The sequence below is a fragment of the Phyllobates terribilis genome, unplaced genomic scaffold (assembly GCF_046119375.1).
Source record: "Phyllobates terribilis strain yellow unplaced genomic scaffold, ASM4611937v1 Scaffold_7__3_contigs__length_470593459, whole genome shotgun sequence".
In the NCBI taxonomy this organism is placed as follows: domain Eukaryota; kingdom Metazoa; phylum Chordata; class Amphibia; order Anura; family Dendrobatidae; genus Phyllobates; species Phyllobates terribilis.
Genome location: NW_027362767.1, coordinates 256,443,987 through 256,466,374, shown reverse-complemented (window position 1 = coordinate 256,466,374; position 22,388 = coordinate 256,443,987). Strand labels below are relative to the sequence as shown.

The 22,388-nt window shown below is 47.9% G+C and overlaps 3 protein-coding genes across 5 annotated transcripts in view; 2 read left to right on the top strand and 1 right to left on the bottom strand.

Annotated features, from left to right (window-relative positions):
• The window catches only part of LOC141154449 (synaptonemal complex central element protein 1-like), a 41,607-nt gene extending 37,997 nt beyond the window's left edge, over positions 1-3,610 (top strand). Inside the window, exons 11-14 of one of the 2 annotated variants that reach the window (XM_073640382.1) lie at positions 2,015-2,081; positions 2,181-2,298; positions 2,614-2,703; positions 3,413-3,610. In XM_073640382.1, coding sequence (XP_073496483.1) covers positions 2,015-2,081; positions 2,181-2,298; positions 2,614-2,703; positions 3,413-3,545 — 408 coding nt within the window. In that variant the 3' untranslated portion in view covers positions 3,546-3,610. The remainder of the gene's footprint in view (positions 1-2,014; positions 2,082-2,180; positions 2,299-2,613; positions 2,704-3,412) is intronic. The other variant, XM_073640379.1, reaches the window with a different exon arrangement.
• A 223-nt stretch (positions 3,611-3,833) lies between these two features.
• On the top strand, positions 3,834-11,039 carry LOC141154448 (uncharacterized). The gene is made up of 7 exons (XM_073640378.1): positions 3,834-4,334; positions 4,663-4,878; positions 5,144-5,244; positions 6,465-6,624; positions 9,787-9,879; positions 10,278-10,387; positions 10,887-11,039. The coding sequence occupies exons 1-7, from the start codon at positions 4,316-4,318 to the stop codon at positions 10,965-10,967; spliced, it is 780 nt and encodes a 259-aa protein (XP_073496479.1). The 5' UTR covers positions 3,834-4,315; the 3' UTR covers positions 10,968-11,039.
• Positions 11,037-21,107, bottom strand: LOC141154447 (vacuolar fusion protein MON1 homolog B-like). 2 transcript variants are annotated; one of them, XM_073640377.1, is made up of 7 exons: positions 20,973-21,009; positions 17,399-17,476; positions 16,222-16,343; positions 14,423-15,343; positions 13,487-14,285; positions 13,019-13,166; positions 11,037-11,496 (listed from the first exon to the last, which is right to left on the bottom strand). In XM_073640377.1, the coding sequence occupies exons 4-7, from the start codon at positions 15,162-15,164 to the stop codon at positions 11,269-11,271; spliced, it is 1,917 nt and encodes a 638-aa protein (XP_073496478.1). In that variant the 5' UTR covers positions 15,165-15,343; positions 16,222-16,343; positions 17,399-17,476; positions 20,973-21,009; the 3' UTR covers positions 11,037-11,268. The 2 variants fall into 2 exon arrangements, with proteins under 2 accessions (XP_073496478.1, XP_073496477.1); XM_073640376.1 differs by lacking the exon at positions 16,222-16,343 and having other exon boundaries at positions 20,973-21,107.
• Between the last annotated feature and the right edge of the window lie 1,281 nt (positions 21,108-22,388).

Genomic DNA, 22,388 nt, shown 5'->3' with positions numbered 1-22,388 from the left:
TACGGCCCCTCCACGTCTTCTGGTATCTGCTCCATGCTCTGGATGTGACGCCTCTACTCGAAAAGCCCTTTTCTTTACCCTGGGAGATGGGGGACTCGGAGTCGGGTCCTGTGATGTAGAGATGGGGTGTAGCCGTGGCCCGGACCCGCTCCGTGCCCAGGGCCGTCACATTAAAAGGATGGTGTGGGCTTATCCGGGTTGAGTAGCTGATTTATGACTACGCCACCTGTGGCACCTGGTGAAGGCCACCAGAGCCGCTGCAGTCCGCTGAGGCATGGTGTGATGGCGGCCAGAGTTATTACTACTCCCCACAGGCAGAGCAAGGCCTCAGGGCAGAGGGACAGGATGGAGAGGGTAGTAGTAGAGGAAGACGGGCGCCGCGTCGTGCGGTGTAGTGCAGAATAAACAGTCCGGAGGCCATAGGGGTGAACTTCCAAGGCTTTACTCACATTAGAGATGGCAGAAGGAAGGCGACTCCCTGCTCCCCGCGGAGTCCTGTGATCATCAGGGACAGGGGTCCGACAACCTCCGAGTAAGTCCAGCATTCAGTCGGGACCCTACACCAGAGTGTTCCTGAACTACAGACTGAATCCCTTTCCTGTCTGTGTGTGGGCGAATAGGCCGGGTCTCCCTCTGAACTCCTCTCAGAACAAGGGTACGGGTGGCAGCTCCGCTCCATCCGATACCCGGTGGGATCCTCAGGGCCTACCGGGCTTTCCCGACCAGGACATGGAGTAGCAAGGTCGGGTGTCGGGGGCCGGTACCCCTCTTGCAGCCGGACTCTCTCTGAATATATCAGCATGGCGAGGACAGGTGGCTTACACCGCTCCGTCTGCATCCTGCCTGGGATCCATTTGCTATGGAGCCACACTCTTAAGCTCCGGGCCTTCTTGGTCCTGGTCCTTGACCAGGTTGAGACATTCCTTGTCTACAACCTGCCCCTCGTCCCAAGGCCAGGGTACGAGGGCTGTGTCTCCATCCGATGCAGGCCCACACAGGATCCGCGTTAGGGGGGGAGATCACAGTGCCCTCAGCAATTGACAGCATAAAGACAGTCAAAGAGCTAGGCTAAAGACGATCAAAAGACCTCGAACCAAAATGGCTTTTTATTAAATATGAAATTTAAAGTGTAACTAACTTGTAAGTCCTCCACCCTCACCCACTGACTGGTTCCCCTCTCTCTTGGTTCCCCAGTCTCCCTGTAACCAGGGGAGCAGCACCTAGTGCATACTAGCCCCCCCTGGTGGAGAAGTGTGGTGTTGGATGCAAAGGTTGGGTCACGACTATCACACTGTTCTTACCTCAGAGGAGGAACACTACACTCCATTAAAGAAGTGCAGCATCCCTGTGGCGGTCGAACCCTCAGGGGCGCCACATGGACACTGTGCTGACAGACACAGCTACCCTTCTTGCCACAGCTCGCACTGATGTGCCATCCTGGATGAACTGCACTACCTGAGCAACTTCTGTGGGTCGTACTGTAGACACCGCCTCATGCTACGGTACCCCTAAGGGTGAGAGCAATGGCAAAATGAAAAAGTGACCAAAACAACAGCCAAAAAGGATGAGAACAGAGAAATGGTCTGTGGTCACCACCTGCAGAATCACTCCTTTATAGGGGGTATCTTGCTAATTGCCGATCATTTCTACCAGTTGTCTGTTCCATTTGCACAACAGCTGGAGAAATTGATTCACAATCAGTGTTGCTTCATAACTGGACAAGTAGATTTCACAGAAGTGTTATTGACTTGGAGTTACATTGTGTTGTTTAAGTGTTCCCTTTATTTTTTTGAGCAGTGTATATACATTTGTATAGTGAAATGGTGTAGCGCTATATAGTAGTGATAGCCATGATAACTCATTGTGTCGCCCTACATTGGTACTGTGGATCTAGGAGCCCAATGGGAGAGGGATTCGGTTCTAAATGTTGGCTCTTCCTACAGATCACCGATGACATGAACCACCTTGTAAAACACGACTTGACCATTCATTGAATTATGTGCGTTGTTTATAGGATGCAAAAAGACTTGGAGCAGAGACCGATGAAATGAAAGAGCGGAAAAAAGAGCTTCTACTAGAAGGTAAGGGATCGCTGACTTACCAGTGAGGAATGGAGCCCCTTATCGCAACAGGCCTCAGTTATGTACACTGGATATATAAGCTATCATTTGTTATCATAGAAAAGGAGAAGTCAGCCAAGCTCCAGGAACTTGAAGAAACTGAGGCCGACCTGAGAGAGAAAGGTGTCCTGACTTCAGAAAATCTCTTCCTGCGCAGCGAGCAAGCGACGTGTGCAATGTGAGACACGTAGAGCACCCTCATGGGACTTCTTGCACTAAATGACTATACAGTATATAAGTGTGTATTAGGGTTAGAGACAAACCGGGAGAATCAAAATGACCTTTTAGAGGTTTCTGAAATGTAACGTTGTGCATAGTAAAATACGGCAGAGGCCATAGTAGTGTCACTGCTTGTCTCAATGGAAGATGTTCCACTTTAGCTGCACATGGTGATTTCCTAGAACTCTGGGAACCTAAAAAAAGTGGCATAACTTATCTAGCCTATAATATCCAGCACGGTCTCTTCATGCATGCATCTCTTATGGCCTTACAGAAAGCTATTTGAAGAGGAAAACAACCGTTCCAAGGTCATGATAGAAGAGGAAACTCTGCGACAGACAGAAGTGCTGAACACATATAACAGGTCAGTATGAAACTCACAGAATGAGGCGGTAACACATTTTTTTCACATTATGGTGTGAAAGAGTTAAAGGAAAAATCTGCAAAAACAAATCTGTCTCATATCCTCATTGTCTCTTCTGAGCTGTCATGTCATATAACCTGCACTATGAAAAGTTGTTGAATACAGTACATCTATATTGCTACTCAACAGTCACTTTGTGTAAATGGACTTAAACCTGTCAACAGGAGATTATCACCAGAGGACTAGTAAACCTGCTGCCAGGTAGTCTAACCCCACCCCCACTACTGATTGGTAGCTTTCTGCCTATGCGCAGTGTACACAGAAAGCTGCCAATCAGTGGTGTGGGTGGGGATATACTGAGCTCAGCATTCAGAGAACTGAAAGATCTGCAGCAGAGAAAACAGTTTTTAATCAAAACAGCAGCAAGCAGCCCAGTAAGGTAAGTGATATATCACTGGAATCAGTGTCTCTGCCCCTACATTATGCTGCTCTTAAATGGTGTGGGAAATACATGGTGACAGATTCCCTTTAATGCCAAATACATCTGATGTTACTCTGTCTTTTGCTCCAGTCACATCCAGAGCTGCATTCACAAGTTACGGGAAATTGCTTGCAGAAAGTCCTCTTGGTGTATTCAGTATAGATGAACAGAAAAATGAAGTTTCTCTGTGCTTGTCTTAATCTTGTCCTGTCTGTTTTGGGGAGACAGGCTGAAATCACGGCTGGAAGATGCAGAAAGGAAGCTGCCTAAGGTGTCACAGGCCCTGGCGGAGAAGCCCCAGACGGAGCTCAGCAAGGGGGCTTTCCAGCCCAGCAGTATCCTATTCTCATTCACCAGATAGGACCAACAACACGCCGGTCTCCTCTCCATCCCAGGGGTTATTTCTGCTTCGCTTTATTCTGTAGTTCGTCAAAAGTATTGTTAAATAAAGTTTTCTCCATTATAATCATTGCCTGTAATTATTACAATCTGTGCACACAGAGCAGTGAAATGTGTCAGATGCCAAAACAGATACCAGGCAGGCTGTCGCCTTTTTTTAGCAGTAGAGACTACACTTTGATCTGTTTTTTTACACAATGATGGGGCTTTGCCAAAGACTCCATGTGAAGTTGACAGTAGATCAGGTGTCAGGGGTTAAGTGTAAAGGAGATGCAATAGCGGTTATCTCAGATGTAGCAGCCAGGGGGACAAAGAAGGGGATATTGCTTAGCTGTCACAATTCAGGTTTACAGGGAAGTGTGTCACCTGACCCCTGTGACCAGCCTAAAAGAAGAGGAAAGACGTACTGTACGTGGGATGGGAGTTGCTGCCCCAGGCTGGTACTTTGGCAGCACTAGGACACAGCTGAACCCAGGAGTCCAGTGTTATAAGAGCTATTCTGAAATGTTAGTCTGCGTGATCACTCATAGGGAAACAATTTGGTGACAACTCCCTTTAAATTCATGCTGAAGGCGAAGCGATTGAGTAAATGACAGGCTTTTATTAGGACACACACCCATCATCAACTCGTAAGAGGAACACAGACGAAGCATTTCCTTTCATTTTTGCTGCTGTGTTGGTTTCACTTTTATACAAAGAAAGGAGAGAAGATTTACACGAGACCTGACGGACATGGATTACCGCAATCCAGGTAAAATTGCACATGGCACTGTTCTCTGGGTACATCAATCATAGCAGGACTCTGCTGGTAATTCATCGTTGACATGGATCCAACCACCCACATCAATGTCCACATCATAACTCCAGTGATCTATATGGACACATTGAGATTATCTATGAGACTGACCTGCCTAAGAATAGGCCAGGCAATGCTGTCATTGGGACATTGAAGCTGGGGATTAATTGTAAAGGCTTTTCACCTAGTGACTGTGGCAGACGTACACTATTGGGGCATCATGTGGGCAAGCTGCTCCTCCATGGACCATGTTTTTATCTTTATTATATCCTTCCTCTTGCAGTGAGATGTGGCCCGGTGGAGGATGATGAGATGGAAGATCACAGCGAGGTCAGGAATATAGCCGAGGAACACGATGACCCCACAGAGACTATTCCCTCTATTGGTCCATTGCTTTCTTGTGAACCTTTTTCCACTAAAAGTCTGCAGATTTCTATTGCACGTAATTCTACTACAAGTCTGCAGATTTCTTGCTCTGTCCCTCCCACAGCAGCTACAGGTAAGAATCATAATGTCCCAAAAGGGGCAACTTAAAGGGATGATCCGCCCTGAATATTCACTCGAATATATAAATTGGGGGTGAGGTGTTAATAAAAAGTTTTTGTTATTGTCTCTTTTAATAATTCTTCTTACCTCCCATTGCTATGGATTTGCATGCAATCTGTCGCTCCCTGTTGCCAGCCATTTCAGATTGGGCCCAACGACGTGCGCCTTGGCGGGGTTGGCATCTTATAGATACATTCACAAGTTCATTTTCTTCTCAGATTGTCGCTGGTCTCCGGACGTAATTTCTGCCTTTCACAAACTTCCCGCTTTGAATGAAGAAATAGTTGACACACTTAACTCTTTGCTCAGTTTATCAATGGTAGGTGCCTCCCTGTATCCTCCCATCAGAGTGGTCAGTGCTTTTGCCACAATGCATTCATATATATATATATATATATATATATAGCAAGTCAGGACAGCTGTTGTAATACAGTGTTATGGCTCCATGTTGATATATTGGTTTCTTTGTATTTTCTGGCAGTGATGAACATTACATACTCCCAGTTCACTAGTGCCGTCCAGCTATCGCCGTATAGTTTGGCAGGCAGCTCATATTGGGGCTGTAGCTTTATTGGCTGGCAAGCAGCAGTCTGTGCCTATGGGCACTCCTTTTGTGTCTTGCTTTACATACATGACATGGTGGCTCAGTGGTAAGCATTGGTTTGCCTTGCTCAGCCCTGAGCAGCTTGTCTTTTTACCTTTGTACTTTTTACATCTGTGCAATATGGCTGTGACTTTCTGTAGCGCAACTATTTAGTGCTGTGATTTTTGACATTTGTGGTAACTTGCGACTAAGGACAGAAAATCCAGCACATCTGGAAACATTTGCGGTATGTAACAGGATGCAGGGCGACACTATAGGAGATCATTAGATACGATGTTATGATGCAATACCAGAATGTCAATGACATGTCACTGTGTATCATCTGGCAGCTAAACTAGAAGGGCTGCTAATAGTACAGAACTTTGTGTGCCGCCATAAAGGCGCTGGACACATGCTCTAGGCCGGGATGACATTAGCGTATAGCCTCCAATGTGAGATGCTAACGACACTCAGCCCCAGCTCTGCTGCGAGTGTGAGCCGAGTGTCAGTGCTCCAATTACCTAGCATGAGAGAATCGCAGCGCATCTGCGAAGGAGACGGAGAAGGTAATTTCTCCATCGCCTTCTTTGTCGGCATCCGCAGTAATCACATTGCACTCTGATAACATCTGAGTGCAGTGCTTTGTTTCACATGCACCCATAGACTTGTATCGGTGAGTTCGATTCCATTCTCGCATCCATTTGCAGCATGCCGAATCGGCATGAGAAAATAATCGCAGATGTGAGCAGCCCGATAGAATAACCCTGGGCCAACCAAGTGCGATGTGATGTTTTATCTCATAGCACTCGGCCATGTTATACGCTCGTGTGACTCCGGCCTTAGAGTTTGAATCAGGCCTATAAAAGCGACTGAGGACATAGTTCACATTACAGAACATATTGCTGCAGTATTCATGGCACGGAGCCAATAACTGAGCATTTCACATTTGCCCACAGACCAGACAACCTCTAGGCGTGAAGGATTTCTTAGTGGCCTTTCAGGATCATCCAGATAATGAGAAACAGCTGCGGAGACTGGCGCAAGAGCTGAAGTCTCTGGGGCGAGAAGATGTGGTCAACGCCATGCACAAAGAGGGAGCGGTTCTGCGCTGGCTGGGTGAGATCTACCGCAAACATCCTACTCTCTACAAAGCATCAATATAGCAATGTACCATCCACTGACATGTAACAATATGGCAGCAAGTTCTAATTGTTTACATAATTAGACATTCAGCTATAATGACAAAATATCCATAGCCTCCTTAGGGTATGTGCACAAGTTCAGGATTTGAAGCAGAAATTTTCTGAGTGTTTTTGCCTCTCCCTGGCAGAAAAAATGCATGCGGTTTTTACATGAGTTTTTTTAAGCGTTTTTGTACATCAATGAATACTTTTTGGAGCCAACATAAAGTTATTTGGTGGGACATTGCTTAAACCCTTGGATTACCATAGAAATGGGGTGAGTATATTGGTTCTTTTAAATGATTAAAGAATGTGTCTGCTGTAATTCAAATAAAGTGTTTACACTGTGTCTTTGTGTTTATTTAACTGTTTACTCTACTTTAATTAAGTTTGGTCATGAAAAGGTCTGATTGACACCTAGACATAACCAAACAAAAGAGCTAGGTGTCAGCTAGTCCCATTCACCCAATCTTCATTAGCATTTCTGTTCGTGTAATTTATGCGGCTGCTGTGAGCTGTTAATTTTAGCCTGGGAAGGTGCCATTAGGCAAACATTTTCTCTGGCCATAATTAACATTTCACAGCTGGTTCTTTAGCCACTACTTCCCAATCAGCACTCAGTGGCGCTTGGGACACAACGTGTTTATGTTGCGTCCAAAACATGGTGTTCTAATGCAGCACTTTTGTTGTCGGTACATGTGAATCCAATGCATATAATGACACTTCAATCGGTCAAAATCTGCAGCAGAGACTAGCGTGTCCACTACAGAAATTGACATGCTACGGGTGAATTTGGGTACATGGCCACGGTCAGGAGCCGCTGCAGGTTTGACGCTGCATGTTTATACAGCGTTAAACCCGCAGTGTCTAGATGTTACAGCATAGTGGATGGGATCTCTAGAAATCCCATGTGCACTATGCGTGCATCAGAGGCTGCGAATCACTCGTGGACACTGATATACAGCGTGTCTTTCAGGACCGCAGCATGTCAAATTCTCTTGCGGAGTCTCTAGTCTGCGCAACAGAAATTTGACCACTAGAAAGTATCGTATGCGGTAAAGCAGCATGGTTCAGTGAACACATCTGGATTTACCTGCGTTCAATAGAATGCAACGTTTTGGATGCAGAAAAAATTTGCATCCAAAGCGCTGCTATGTCCAGATCGTGGGCACAGAGACTAAAATGAAAAAAAAAAAAAAAAAAATGGCGTGGGCTCCCGCGTCATTTTTATAGCAGGTAGAGGGAAAGCCGACCACTGAGGACTGATATTAGTAGCCGCGGAAGGGGCCATTATCCAAAAATGTTCCCTGGATATTATCAGCCCACAGCTGTTTGTTTAGCCTTTACTGGCTAGAATACAGCGGGACTTCCGAAAAAAAAATTGACGTGGGTTCCCCCTATAAAATCTAACCAGCAAAGGCTAAACTAGACAGCTGCGGGCTGATATGAATAGCCAGGGAAGGGGCCATGAATACTAGCCCCCTCTGCGGATATTAATATCACCTCTCAGCAGTCCCAGAAATGGCGTATCCATAAGATGCGCCAAATCTGGCGCTTAGCCTCGCTCTTCCCACTGCCCTGTAGCGGTGATGAGTCGGGTAATGGGGTTGGGGTTCACGTCAGCCTTGTATTGGCGGCTGACGTGAAGCCAAGGTTAGTAATGGAGGGCGTCTATAAGACACCACCATTACTAACCGCGTAGTAAAATAGTCGCCGCCTTTTCAATAAAACACACGGCCAGAATAAAGTATTTTAATTAAATAAAACACACACACGCTTCTACAATTTTTTTTATTACACACCTCCGTGAAGCCCGCGATCTCCATAAAAACCCCCCAAAAAACCCAAACATATCCCTCACCTGTCCGCCGTCAACGAGTGTCCCACGACGATCTGGGTCACTTTTACAGCAGTGATATCAGCCATCACTGATGTCACTGGTGTAGAAGACAGCAATGTATACTGACAGGGGTATAAAATCACCCCTGTCAGTATACATACTGCTGCAGGAGGTCACTGGAGTTGATCAGCTGAAGATCAGCCCCAGTGAGCTAAACACCGTGGGAACATTCTTGCGAATGTTCCCAGGGTGACCATCAGCTGATAAGTGACAGCAGCGCTCAGCTCATGGTCACGTGATCATCAGCTGAGCGCTGCTGTCACTAACCATCAGCTGAGCGCTGCCGACACTTGTCAGCTGATGGTCACGTGACCATCAGCGGATTTGTGACGTCACTGCATGTCCTGGCAGCTCGGTACACTGCGGGGCGCGAGCCTGTGCCCTGCAGTGTACTGCTGGCCACCGGGGACGCTGGACAGGTGAGTATAAAGCTTTATTTTTACTTTTTTTTTTTTTTTTACTATCAGGGGCAGGCGGGCTGGGAAGAGCAGACTGCTGCTCTTTCCATCCATGCTGCTCTCGCTGTTATCAACCAAAGCAGCGGTCGGAGTGGAGTAGCAGCCTCCTCTCCCGACCCGGGTACCACCCGCAGCGCGATTCCGCGCCTATTGATTTCATTGAAACGCAGCAATTCTGCATGTATCGATATTCTACCTGCGGGTTTGCTGCGATTCAATGCAAGTCAATGGACGTTGAATTCACCACGGAATCATGTTAGTCATGGTAATGCTGCGGATTGTACCACAATGGTAATCCGGAGCGGAAATTTCCGCATCATGTGCACAGCACATGCGGATTACCGTTGCTATACATGGCAGACCTATTAACACGCGGTTTTAATGTGTTTCCGCGGCGGAAACTCATAAAAACCGCATTGTGTGCACATAGCCTTACTGTAGGTCCACAGGGTCCAGGAAGCTGAGATAGGAGGAGCTGTTTGCTCTCACACTGTAGGGATCATTTAGCTGTCCTTGTGACAAGGACCATTGTGAAAGAAAACCAGTTATACCTCAACAGCGAGGTTTTCGCTGGACGTTGGGACAGGCATTAGACACAAATCATCTCGATAATTGGCAGGTTAGGAAATTGCATCAGTATATGGAGAAAATAATGGACTACAGTGTAGGAAGATGAGAAGGAATATGTCTAGCCGATAAGTGTGCATCGGTGTATAGCTCATGTATTGTCAGTCTGCAGGTCCAGTGTTACCAGAAGAGCATCTTGTAAGAGACATCGTCCCTTCCCTGTGGGTGCCACTAACAGTAAAGCTCAGCCTCTCTCATCCTGAAGGTAAGAGCATCAAAGGCTCCGACACCAGCTTCTATTAATCTGTCCTCATGCTTCACATATCTGAGGTCCCAGAACAAAGTATCTTTCATGGAGACATCTTTTCATGCCTGTTTGTAACCAACAGCACCAATCTGGAGGTAGAAGGCTTAGATCAGTGGTGTCCCTGTCTTTCTACACCAGTGTGTGGTGAAAATATAAAAATAATGTACTGTAGATGGCCAGTAGAGGTGACTATAAGAAGCGTATATATTCCTGTAAGTTACTGCCCCACCACCAGGGAAGCCCCAGTGATAAATACCTCCTCCATGTTCCCTCCAGGTCTGCATCGTCCACCCTAAATCTCAGATATAGATCTGCATATTACACTAACACCAGGTAATCGTATGTTCCTACCACAGGCTATGACTGGAAATGGCTGGCAAATCAACTGTCTATTCCTTCTCATTTTATTGACCTATGGGAGCAACAAGGCGGGGTGCCAGCTGAAAATGTCCTGAAGACCTGGCAGGTACAAGATGTACACACGGTGACCATGTCTTACCCCCATCCTGGAGCTGAATAATCAGAAGGCGTGGGGCCATGTGATGATCAGTGAGAAGCCGCATTCAGATAGTTTTATACAGAAGAATTTTTTTCCAGTTTTTCAGCCAAAACCAAAAGTGGATCCAGCAGGAAGACGTTTACGTCCTTCCTTTATATATTACATTCCTATTGGATCCACTTCTGTATTTGCCACAAAACTGCAATACTTTCAAGAAGCAGTGTGTGACAGCACCATAATCAGCTGCGATATTGGTTACAGGAGGTGCAGCGATACAGATCCATGGGCACGTTATACCAGCTAATGATCCTCAGCCGCCCCCTGGACCTCCATCATGTCCTGCTGGATAATATCTCCTTTATAGCACTGGTGAAACCACAACTCTCACCATCACTTTGGGAGTTGAGGTTTTGTAGATGGCTGGAGCCGTGTGTGTGTGTGTGTAATGGCAGCCTTTCTTCCGCAGGTGAAGGTGAGTGAGGCCACGGTGGGACGACTCTTTGATCTACTGATTGAGCACCGGGAGGATCTGGCAGCGATGCTCTGATGTGCGGGGCATTGCCCGCCCTGCAGCACAATGTCCTCTAATTATAATAAAAGAAATTAATATTAAAAGTTACGGAGGAGCAGCTTTATTGAGGAACACTCTGATGAGAAAAGTAACAGGACATGGCAGACGCAGGTCTTTGGTCGGCCATCTTACTCCTGATGAGTTTCTGTGCTTTGTTAGAGTCTATAATCCATATTGGAGCGGGATCCCCTAAATGCAGTAGTTAGACAGCATGGTGAGGATGGTATGGTGAGGGCAGGTCCGGTGTGTACGGATTACACACACATCCTCTCCATCACTACAGTCCTGTGAAGAAGCCATTCTGGGAAGGGTCAGGCCTATCTGTCCGATTTGATTTAACCCCTTTCCCAGGGACAGGGGTTGTAGAATATTTTGGAGGGTAACGTATGAACAGACGATCTTCCTCCCTCTTGATCCAGCGGAGCAGCTTGGTTATGACATTTATTGCACCCACCTTAGTCACTAAGGAGCTGAACGCCGTGTACAGCTCAAACTTACTGGTGACCTGCGGAGGGAACGACAAAAGGAACCAGTTATGACCTGGAGCACACGCAGCACTCCTGAGCACAAACACCTAGTAAGGCTAAGTGTCAACAATGCAGAAATACTGCAGATTTTTTCAGCATCTCCCTGGCAGGAAAGACGCATGTGGATTTTATATGCGTTTTTCCTGCCATGGGACAAGCGTTTGTCAAGCGTTCTTCACTTGCATTTCCGCATGCGGGTTATCAAGCGCTTTTCCAAGCGATTTTAGCATCACTTGGAAAGTACTTGACAACTTGGTCACACTATATAAATCCATGCAACCTGCATGGATTTTATACAGTGTGACCAAGTTAGTTAAAGAATAAAAATGGTAAAAAATAAACATTATACTCACCTTCTGATGGCCCCCGATCTCCTTCTCCAGTCTCCCCAGCGGCTCGCGATGGTCTAAAAGGACCTTTCATGACGTCATTTAGTTATGTGACAGGTCACGCGACCGCCGACGTCAGTGGTCGTGTGACTCGTCACATGACTAAATGACGTCATGGAAGGTCATTTTAGACCATCGCGAGATGCCAGGGAGACTGGAGAAGATCGGGGGCCATCAGGAGGTGAGTATAATGTTTATTTTTTATTTATTTTTTTTACAGGTACTTATGGTACCTGTGTCTGGAAGAGAGTCTCCTCTTCTCCAGATCCGGGTACCATCCACACATTGAATCGTTTAATATCCGCATGTGTACATGTAGTCATAAGGATATTAAGCGATTCAATGCAAGTCAATGGCGGTGATTACGCTACGTGTCCGCAAAATTAATGGACATGCTGCGTATTTTTCCGCAACGATAATCCGCAGAGGAAATTTCCGCAGCATGTGCACAGCACATGCGGATTATCATTGGGGACCATGGGGCACGTATTACCAAGCGTTTTTTTAAGCATTTTCGCTGCGGAAATTCCGTGGCAAAAACGCATAGTGGGCACGCAGCCTAAGACAATGGCAGATCAATGACTTCAGATATTATGTAATACAGGAAACACACCTGTGTTCCCCTATCGGAGAGCCACGGCTAGACTGCTCTGCCAGGACGGCATTATTAAGGGAAGAGTCAGGAGGCCCCAATACACATTACACTGACGTAATGACGTTAATGTGTATGGGGGGGCCTTCCAACAATCTAATCGGTATTGAGGTATCCTGACTCTCCCCGTATAGATAATGTCAGAGGAAATAAGGACCAGGTGTGCTGAATTTCAGTGCCCAATCCACTTATTCCCAGGAAAAATAAACTGCTGCCAAAACTTTGCTCACCAGCTACGACTGTCTTCCATGAGCTATTCTCATACGATATGAATGCAATCAGTATGGTCTATGTTACAGGAGATATCAAATAAATGGAAAAAAACAAAATGCCACTCAGGACAACAAAGCTTTACACAGCCTAAGGCTTGGGACACCTTATATTGTGCCATTGCCAGTAAAGTCTAGGAATACCGCAGGTTTCTAATCCTACATCCTAAACACAGAAATATAATATCACCCAGGCTAGCAGCGTCTCCTTCTCTGCCACGTGGTAAATGAGCCGTAAGGGTCTTGCCGAGCTGTGGATGCGGCAGTGGAGATACCGGTACAGGTCAAAGAGCCGCTGTCTTTCCTCTTCACTGGAGTATGGGCCGTCAGGTTCAGGGCTGCAGAGCAACAGATGACGATGTTACATCACATCAGAAGTCATTACAGTGATGATATTAAAATTAATGCAAAATCTTAGGTAAACATGGGCAGACGGCTGTATATTTAATTTCATGGCCTACAGGGCAATATTATGCATCTGATCTCTGCAGCCACTGATGCGCTGTGTGTGACTTTCTATTACAGTGTGACTCTTTCCAGTTGTCAGAAAGCTGCAGGCCGGTGAAATTTCCAAATTTTTGTTTGTTACCTTCTGATAATCTGGATGCTGCACACAATGTTATTTTACCGATTTACATTACATCCTTACAGATAGTACCTGGTAAATTGTGGAAGCTGTTGGTAGGTTTCAGGGATGTCGAGGGGCTTGTACACAAAATGTAAGAGCTCAGGGACCCCTACAAGAGAGGCACTATATGAGCAGCAACGGAGGGCCCCAGCCAACGCCTGCAGAGAGTTCTGTGCTTCCATGGACTCCTGGATCTTCCTCTTACAGCCAGACACGGCGTAGAAAGACTCTTTATCTGTGGATAGTAGCACCAAACACACTGTGCAGTCCGGGTCCAAATATGAGATATAAGCATAAAAGTAGCCATCGGGGTTAAATCGTGGGAGGCAGATAGGAGTCCAGATCTCACCCGCCTGAAAGGCAGAAGATGCTCCAATGAGGTTCAGCAGCAGCTGGAGGTCTGCAGGGTCCAGACGGCAATCCTCAATCACTGCTCGTTCCTGCACCACAGTCACAAGCTGCTGCTCTGCCACTAAGATGGAGAACACTAAATTGGGGGTGATGGCTTTGGTGAGAATGGAGCTCAGGGAGTCCCGCAGCGGGCTGGGCAAGGCCACGCACCGCACTGCCCCTAGGAGGAAGCCAGGGTCAGTATCCAGCAAGTCCAGTAGGCTATCCAGGATCTTTTCAGAGCCGGTGAGAAGACGCCGCAAATCATAATTCTTCTTGCGCTCAAAAATCCGAGCCACACTGGCCTGGGTGAGCATGCTGATTATCTGGTAGTACACGTACTGCAGCTCCTTCCTCAGCTGCTCCTCCGACTGAGGGGCCCGTGATACAGACACTAAAACCAGGGGGCCCTGCTGCAGGAAGACCACTTTCTGCTTGTCTGTGAAAGAAAACAGAGGAACAATCAGCATCACAGCTTCACAAATGGCCCCCAATAGCCACCATTATATAACAATGGCCAACAGATCCCACAACCAGATGCAACTTCACATCATAGATCACAACACTGTCACGTACCAGAATGGATGGAGCGGATGGAGTTATTTCCACTCTGAACAAAACTGACCAGCGCCATCATTACTCCCATGGTGGAGGACAGGGCCTCCTCATTACCATAGCGGGAGTAAATAGGCTTTCCAGCCTCGCTCAGGACAAACACGTGCTTCCGTTTTGTGCGCCAGCTCTCCGCTGTCACGTCCTCCTCTCGCTGAACAGGGGTAGTAGGTGGGGAGGCATCTGATGTCACTCCTCCCACCACTGAGGAGACACCAGGAAAGTCCCCAGAGTCCTCCAATGCAGTAGCTGTTGTTAGTTCCTTGTGCTCATCACCATGGTCGCCAGCACCTACAGATTGTCCAGGGACAGCAAGCACAAGATCGCTTAGTTTGGTCTCATCCACAGAAGCCTCTATATTGTTATACTTAAGGCTCTTTTTTTGTGTCTGTCCAGTGTCATTGCCTTCTGCTGATTCCTTGCATGATGGCTCTTCACCAATAGTTTGCAGGGCCTGTGGTGGCTGGCTGCCGTCATATACCATGCCACCAGTCTCGCCCTCTACATCTTCTGCAGCCGACATACAGCCTTGCTGTAAACATTCATGTATATCTAATCCATCCCCCTCAGTTACAGTAGCAGAGTCATGGTCCACCACATTCAAGGTTTCAGGTACTTCCATTAAGCCTCTGTGAACCTGTTCTGTCTCTTCTGCAGTTCCCCTGGTGCTGTCCTCCAGAGAACCATCTGAGCGTCGTGCATCCATGCCCTCCTGTAAGGGACCACAGTGGAGATTGTCTCTGGGACCATGTAGCAGAACAGAAGCATCATGATGACATCCTTCATCTGAGCTCTCTGACCGTATGTCTAAGGGCTGGACATCAAGTGGCGAGGGTAAAGTTTGAGGGTCACTGCTGGTCTCAATTTCTGTTTGATCCTGGAGATCTGTAGGAGAAAAACAAAAACTTTCAAGGTTAATTACAAGTACCCCAGATAAAAGTATATAAACCAGAAATACAAAGCCCAACGGTATCAGGGAGAAAGTATCTACAGGGAAGAGGCAGAACATAGACATCTGCATGCCGTGTCCCATCCACAGGATGCCAGACTTTGGTCATAGCAGCGTTTGGGGCTTTGATCTGTAAGTTCGTGTGACTTTTTTATTCAGGTGAGTTTGGAATGGGTCTGCTACAGAAATGCCCGTAAAAGCGCTCAGAAACCGCTCCAAAGAATCTGTTTATTTATTTCTATGTAAAAACAACTCACTGTTCACATGTTCAGGCTTCTTCGCATCTTTTGGGATATAAGTTGGTGTGCATGCAACATGTTAGTGCATGTTCACACTGGCCACTAAACAGACAAAACCCAAGATAGAAACATAATAAGCAAATACCCTGCAGTAAATGAATAAACTGCAATAGTGCAGGAAAATAATGGCATTTTTTTTTATCAAAATTATGTTAACTAAGCACCCTATATTATTTTCTGCTTATTCTTTTACTGAAGGGTATTTGCTTATTATGTGTCTATCTTGGGTTTTGTCTTCTTAGCATCTTTTATCTGGATCAGGTTTCCAAAAACGCCAAGCGGTCAAAAGAATTGATCTGACCATTCTTCAGGCATTTTCCACTTGGAAGATGCTTTATCCTTTACAATAAGAATGAATGGGAAGGCAAAAAAGAACAAACGCCCAGAGGACACCTGAAATGAATGGTGAGCGTTTCCACTAACAGAATGTTTGTTTTACTCACTGCTTAATGGATTTCAAAAATTACCTACAAATCCCCCCACTCCCAAGAAAACAAACAAAAAACAACACTTACAAACCCCATCAGCTAATGCAAAAAAAATGCACAAAAAGACGCTTCAATTAAGAAAACCATTTTGAAAATGCCATTGTTTTCTGAAGCAGCTTCCACTTGAAAACCTCGTCAGTTTCGCTTGCCTGAAAAAAAAAATGTCATGTGAACATACCCTTAGAAAGCTCAGCTGCGGATTCTCTGATAGAGAAGATACCACTGCAAGCTGCAGTACATTCCTGGCAAACAACGGACACCTCGAAGAAGCCCAGTAGACTGATAAGTCAACAGGTCGTCCGTATACCACTGGTCCGTGATGGATCCGTTACAGCCTTTTGGCTTCAGGAAACCACTATGCAGACATGAACAGTGCATAGGAGAAAGTATCAGAAAACTACAGCCTGTCTACGGCCTAGTGGTCAGCACCAATGTCTAAACCTTCTAAAGTTTATTGCTTCTACTAAGGAAATATTGGGAAACATTCTGATTTAGAGAAGTTCTTCCACAGCAGTGCAACGATGCAAATGGGTTTGGCCTTGGAATCCTTCCTCTGCACCGAGGGGCGGTGTGATGTCTGATGAGCCCTGGTCCCCAGTCCAGGCAGTGCTCCATGTACCCCCCTCTCCTACTTACTGGGGGTCTGCTCTGTACGTTTTCAGTATTAAAAAAAAAAAAAGAACTATGAATGGTCTAACAGAATAAGGGGCTCATTCAGACGCAAATCGGTCTGATATCTGACCGCAATGCACGGACTGGCCCTGACTCTCCTGGATGCAGTAGGACAGCTTTGTGTATTGCTATGAGGAGGTCACGCTCGGGTTGGGAGATCGTGCATTAGTGATCTGTGCTCAGACAGATTTGCACAAATGTCGCTCATGAGCCTTACTCGGACGCTGCAGTCACAGGACTCAGACTTAATGTATGTCATAAGGTGGCAGCGGATGAATGGAAGCTGAGCCCCCATTGTAATTTGCAGATGGTGTGTCCTTAAATGTGCTCCAGTAATGTCCTACAATCTGCCCCTTATCACGGGGACACGTCTGACGTGAATACTCGCAGGCTGACTAGATGGACAGTACTGCGGGAGGAAGGTGCTGACTAGATACTGGCTGGCAGCTGTGCTAAGAACATGCACCATTTTTACTATATTTCACCCCGTCACTCCCTGTGAGCCCAGTGATGTAATTCTCCCATTACTTACCAGTCTCCTGCTCCCCTTTTTCTCCTTGCGCCGGATTCGGTGCTTCTTCGGCCATCATGCCCACATCTCTGCCGGCACCTTACAATGGAGACATACAGACATAGGCTCAGTCACTGCAGAGGGCGATGAACGAACGCTTTACCACTGTCTATTGCACTTCTGTTTGCCATTATGTGAAACCACAATTGTGTGTAATATAAGCAGCTGCCTCCTTGTTCTGTGCAAACTGGATCAGGAAGGGTTTCCTCTACATATACACTGCATGGACAACACCTCTCTATAGTCCCAAACATGGAGCCAACTATGGGGCTACTGATACCCCGTTACCAGCCGGTAGTAGCACCGAGAGTCTGGGAAATGCCAAAATGAAAAGACACCAGAAAGCTCCCGATACCGGCTGCTGCTGCTGATGATGATGGAGTTGCCTGTGCCTGCAATCCGCTAGAAAAAAGGAGCAGCATCAGTGGCTAGATTGTGAAAATGCACAAACTCGCAACGACATCTGCACTTTATGGCAACAGGTACAAACTGCTGTAAAATCAGTGGAGCCTGCGGTCACGGAGGGACAGCCCTGCAGGAAATCCGAATTCAGAAAGTTAACTCCCTGAAACAAATCATCTCCCCCAATACAAATATATCAGGAAATCGCTAAAAAGACAAAGTCTGAATCTTTAAAGAGTTTGTGTCATGTTTGTTCTGGAGCACCACCGCTCCTTCCGGGGGCAGTGCGATTGTGATGACTGACAGCTTGGAGATGTGGCATGGCTGCGGCACTGGCCTGATCTGAGCTGTCTCCCTGCGAGCACAGGCAGCTTTGCCACCACAGCACCGGGGATTATGACCTTTAGCAAAAAGCTTGTAAATGCTGTGCTCTTTGCCTATGGCCACCTCTGACTGACAGCCTGCAAAGGCCGCCGATAACACAGGCAGCGAGCAGTAACCTATGCTACCTATAATTACAAATCTCTCCTTTCTTGATAATGGAGAGGGTTTGTTTTTTTTAAATAAGGGCAAGTTTTTTGCTTTTTTTTTTTGCAATTTTACCCCTTTAAATAAATGAGACAATATCTTTAATACAAACTGTAGCTGCCCTAGTGCCAATTTGTTCAGCACCCATGAAATGTTTTAGTCCCGTGACTGGGTACGAGTAACACAGAACACATGACAGCACGCACTTCTAATTTATGATGGCCACATAGAAGGATCACATGAACCCTGGCACTGGCTCCAAGACACAAAATCCCATTCCTGTGAGGTACCGCAGACATTTCACACAGGAAACAATCCCCAGGTTGTACCAGCTCATGACTCATGGTGGATAATAATAATTATAGCAGCAGCGCAAACACCCGGCAAATCCCACAAACACAAAGCTCTCAATGTCTGCACCACTGGCTGCCTCCTCCATGATAGTCCTGGGTTTACTCAGCAGCTTATCCCCAGCGCTCTGTGCTCCGCTGTCACCGAGAACCTCAGAACTTAGGGCAGGAGGTCGCCAAGCTCTGCCGCACTGTCTACCCCCCCCCCCCCCGGTGTCCCTGCGGCGGCTCTGAGTAGGCAGCACGGTGCGTACTACCATTTCACATGGGTCTGAATCTCCTGTCTCATCATAGATTCAGCCATGTTCACACACGACAGCGGCGTTACAGAATGTGTCTCATAACTGTATAGGATTGCTTCTGCAGTATATATATGGATTTCTGCAAGCCCCAGTAACATGAATAGCACTAGCAGAGAAACGACCAAGTAAAATCTGTGCAGCAGATGATGTGTCCAGGAATAAGATCCTGCATGTAAACAACAGGTTACCTCTCACTGACAGCAGAGACACAAAACCACCTGAGGGCGCAGAGACTTCATGTCCATGACCTGCACACACTGCAGTGTTACACTACATGCCACCCCCCTGCACATGCACTGACCTAACCCATCCAGGGGCTTTCAGCTCCGCACTCCCCTATCCCCAATATACTGGCCATGGGGGCTCGGCACTCCCCTGTATCCCCACCCAACTATACCGACCATGGGGGCTCGGCACTCCCCTGTATCCCCACCCAACTATACCGACCATGGGGGCTCGGCACTCCCCTGTATCCCCACCCCATTATACCGACCATGGGGGCTCGGCACTCCCCTGTATCCCCCCCCCACTATACCGACCATGGGGGCTCGGCACTCCCCTGTATCCCCCCCCCACTATACCGACCATGGGGGCTCGGCACTCCCCTGTATCCCCCCCCCACTATACCGACCATGGGGGCTCGGCACTCCCTTGTATCCCCCCCACTATACCGACCATGGGGGCTCGGCACTCCCCTGTATCCCCCCCCACTATACCGACCATGGGGGCTCGGCACTCCCCTGTATCCCCCCCCACTATACCGACCATGGGGGCTCGGCACTCCCCTGTATCCCCCCCCCCACTACACCGACCATGGGGGCTCGACACTCCCCTGTATCCCCCCCCACTACACCGACCATGGGGGCTCGGCACTCCCCTGTATCCCCCCCCACTACACCGACCATGGGGGCTCGGCACTCCCCTGTATCCCCCCCACTATACCGACCATGGGGGCTCGGCACTCCCCTGTATCCCCCCCACTATACCGACCATGGGGGCTCGGCACTCCCCTGTATCCCCCCCACTATACCAGACATGGGGGCTCGGCAGTCCCCTGTATCCCCCCACTATACCGGCCATGGGGGCTCCGAACTCCCCTGTATCCCCCCACTATACCGGCCATGGGGGCTCTGCACTACCCTGTATCCCCCCACACTATACCAGACATGGGGGCTCCAAACTCCCCTGTATGCCCCCACTATACCGGCCATGGGGGCTCCAAACTCCAAACTCCCCTGTATCCCCCCACTATACCAGACATGGGGGCTCCAAACTCCCCTGTATGCCCCCACTATACCAGACATGGGGGTTCCAAACTCCCCTGTATCCCCCCACTATACCGGCCATGGGGGCTCTGCACTACCCTGTATCCCCCCCACTATACCAGACATGGGGGCTCCAAACTCCCCTGTATGCCCCCACTATACCGGCCATGGGGGCTCCAAACTCCCCTGTATGCCCCCACTATACCGGCCATGGGGGCTCCAAACTCCCCTGTATCCCCCCACTATACCAGACATGGGGGCTCCAAACTCCCCTGTATGCCCCCACTATACCGGCCATGGGGGCTCCAAACTCCCTTGTATCCCCCCACTATACCAGACATGGGGGCTCCAAACTCCCCTGTATGCCCCCACTATACCAGACATGGGGGCTCCAAACTCCCCTGTATCCCCCCACTATACCAGACATGGGGGCTTCGCACTCCCCTGTATTCTCCCAATATACCGGCCATGGGGGCTCCACACTCCCCTGTATCCCCCCACTATACCGGCCATGGGGGCTCCGAACTCCCCTGTATCCCCCCACTATACCGGCCATGGGGGTTCTGCACTACCCTGTATCCCCCCACTATACCGGACATGGGGGCTCCGCAATCCCCTGTATCCCCCCGCTATACCGGCCATGGGGGCTCCGCAATCCCCTGTATCCCCCCCCCCCCCCCCACTATACCGGACATGGGGGCTCCGTGCTCTGCCGCTCCGATCAGATCAGGGTAGATGTAGATGTAGATCCCAGCGGAGCTCCAGGACCTTCGATGATGTCATCACCATGTGACGAGTGACGCGGGTGGGCGGAGTCAGCTCTGGGCTGCGCTGTCTGCGAGGGGCTGCATCGCATAGCCGCACTCGGTATACACTTGTTCACACATTACAGATTTGGTCCGTATTTTGTATCAGTATTTCTAAGTCAAAACCAGGGCTGGATCCATAACACGAGGGAAATATAATGGGAAGACTTAGTGAGGCCCCACACCTGCCGTATACCTGGTCTCTGACCACCAGACCGTGTGATCTGCGTGTGACTGGACTCGCCTGTCACCTTAGCGGGATTGTTAGGCCACAGCCAGTGTTTGATCAGTATTCTGTCAGTATTTTTCTCAGGAGTGGGAGCCAAAACCAGGAGTGGGTGATAAATGCAGAATTGGTGACTTGTTTCTATTATACCTTTTCTCTGATTGTTCCTCACCTGGTTTTGGCTCCCACTCCTGAGAAAAAATACTGACCGAATACTGACCAAATACTGATAGTGGGGCCGTGTGTACAGTAGGGATATAGCAGAGCTGTGTGTACAGTAGGGATATAGCAGAGCTGTGTGTACAGTGTGGATATAGTAGAGCTGTGTGTACAGTGTGGATATAGCAGAGCTGTGTGTACAGTAGGGATATAGCAGAGCTGTGTGTACAGTAGGGATATAGCAGAGCTGTGTGTACAGTAGGGATATAGCAGAGCTGTGTGTACAGTAGGGATATAGCAGAGCTGTGTGTACAGTAGGGATATAGTAGAGCTGTGTGTACAGTAGGGATATAGCAGAGCTGTGTGTACAGTAGGGATATAGCAGAGCTGTGTGTACAGTGTGGATATAGTAGAGCTATGTGTACAGTAGGGATATAGCAGAGCTGTGTGTACAGTAGGGATACATCAGAGCTGTGTGTACAGTAGGGATACAACAGAGCTGTGTGTACAGTAGGGATATAGTAGAGCTATGTGTACAGTAGGGATATAGTAGAGCTATGTGTACAGTAGGGATATAGCAGAGCTGTGTGTACAGTAGGGATATAGTAGAGCTATGTGTACAGTAGGGATATAGCAGAGCTGTGTGTACAGTAGGGATACATCAGAGCTGTGTGTACAGTAGGGATATAGTAGAGCTATGTGTACAGTAGGGATATAGTAGAGCTATGTGTACAGTAGGGATATAGCAGAGCTGTGTGTACAGTAGGGATACATCAGAGCTGTGTGTACAGTAGGGATATAGCAGAGCTGTGTGTACAGTAGGGATATAGTAGAGCTATGTGTACAGTGTGGATATAGCAGAGCTGTGTGTATAGTGTGGATATAGCAGAGCTGTGTGTACAGTAGGGATATA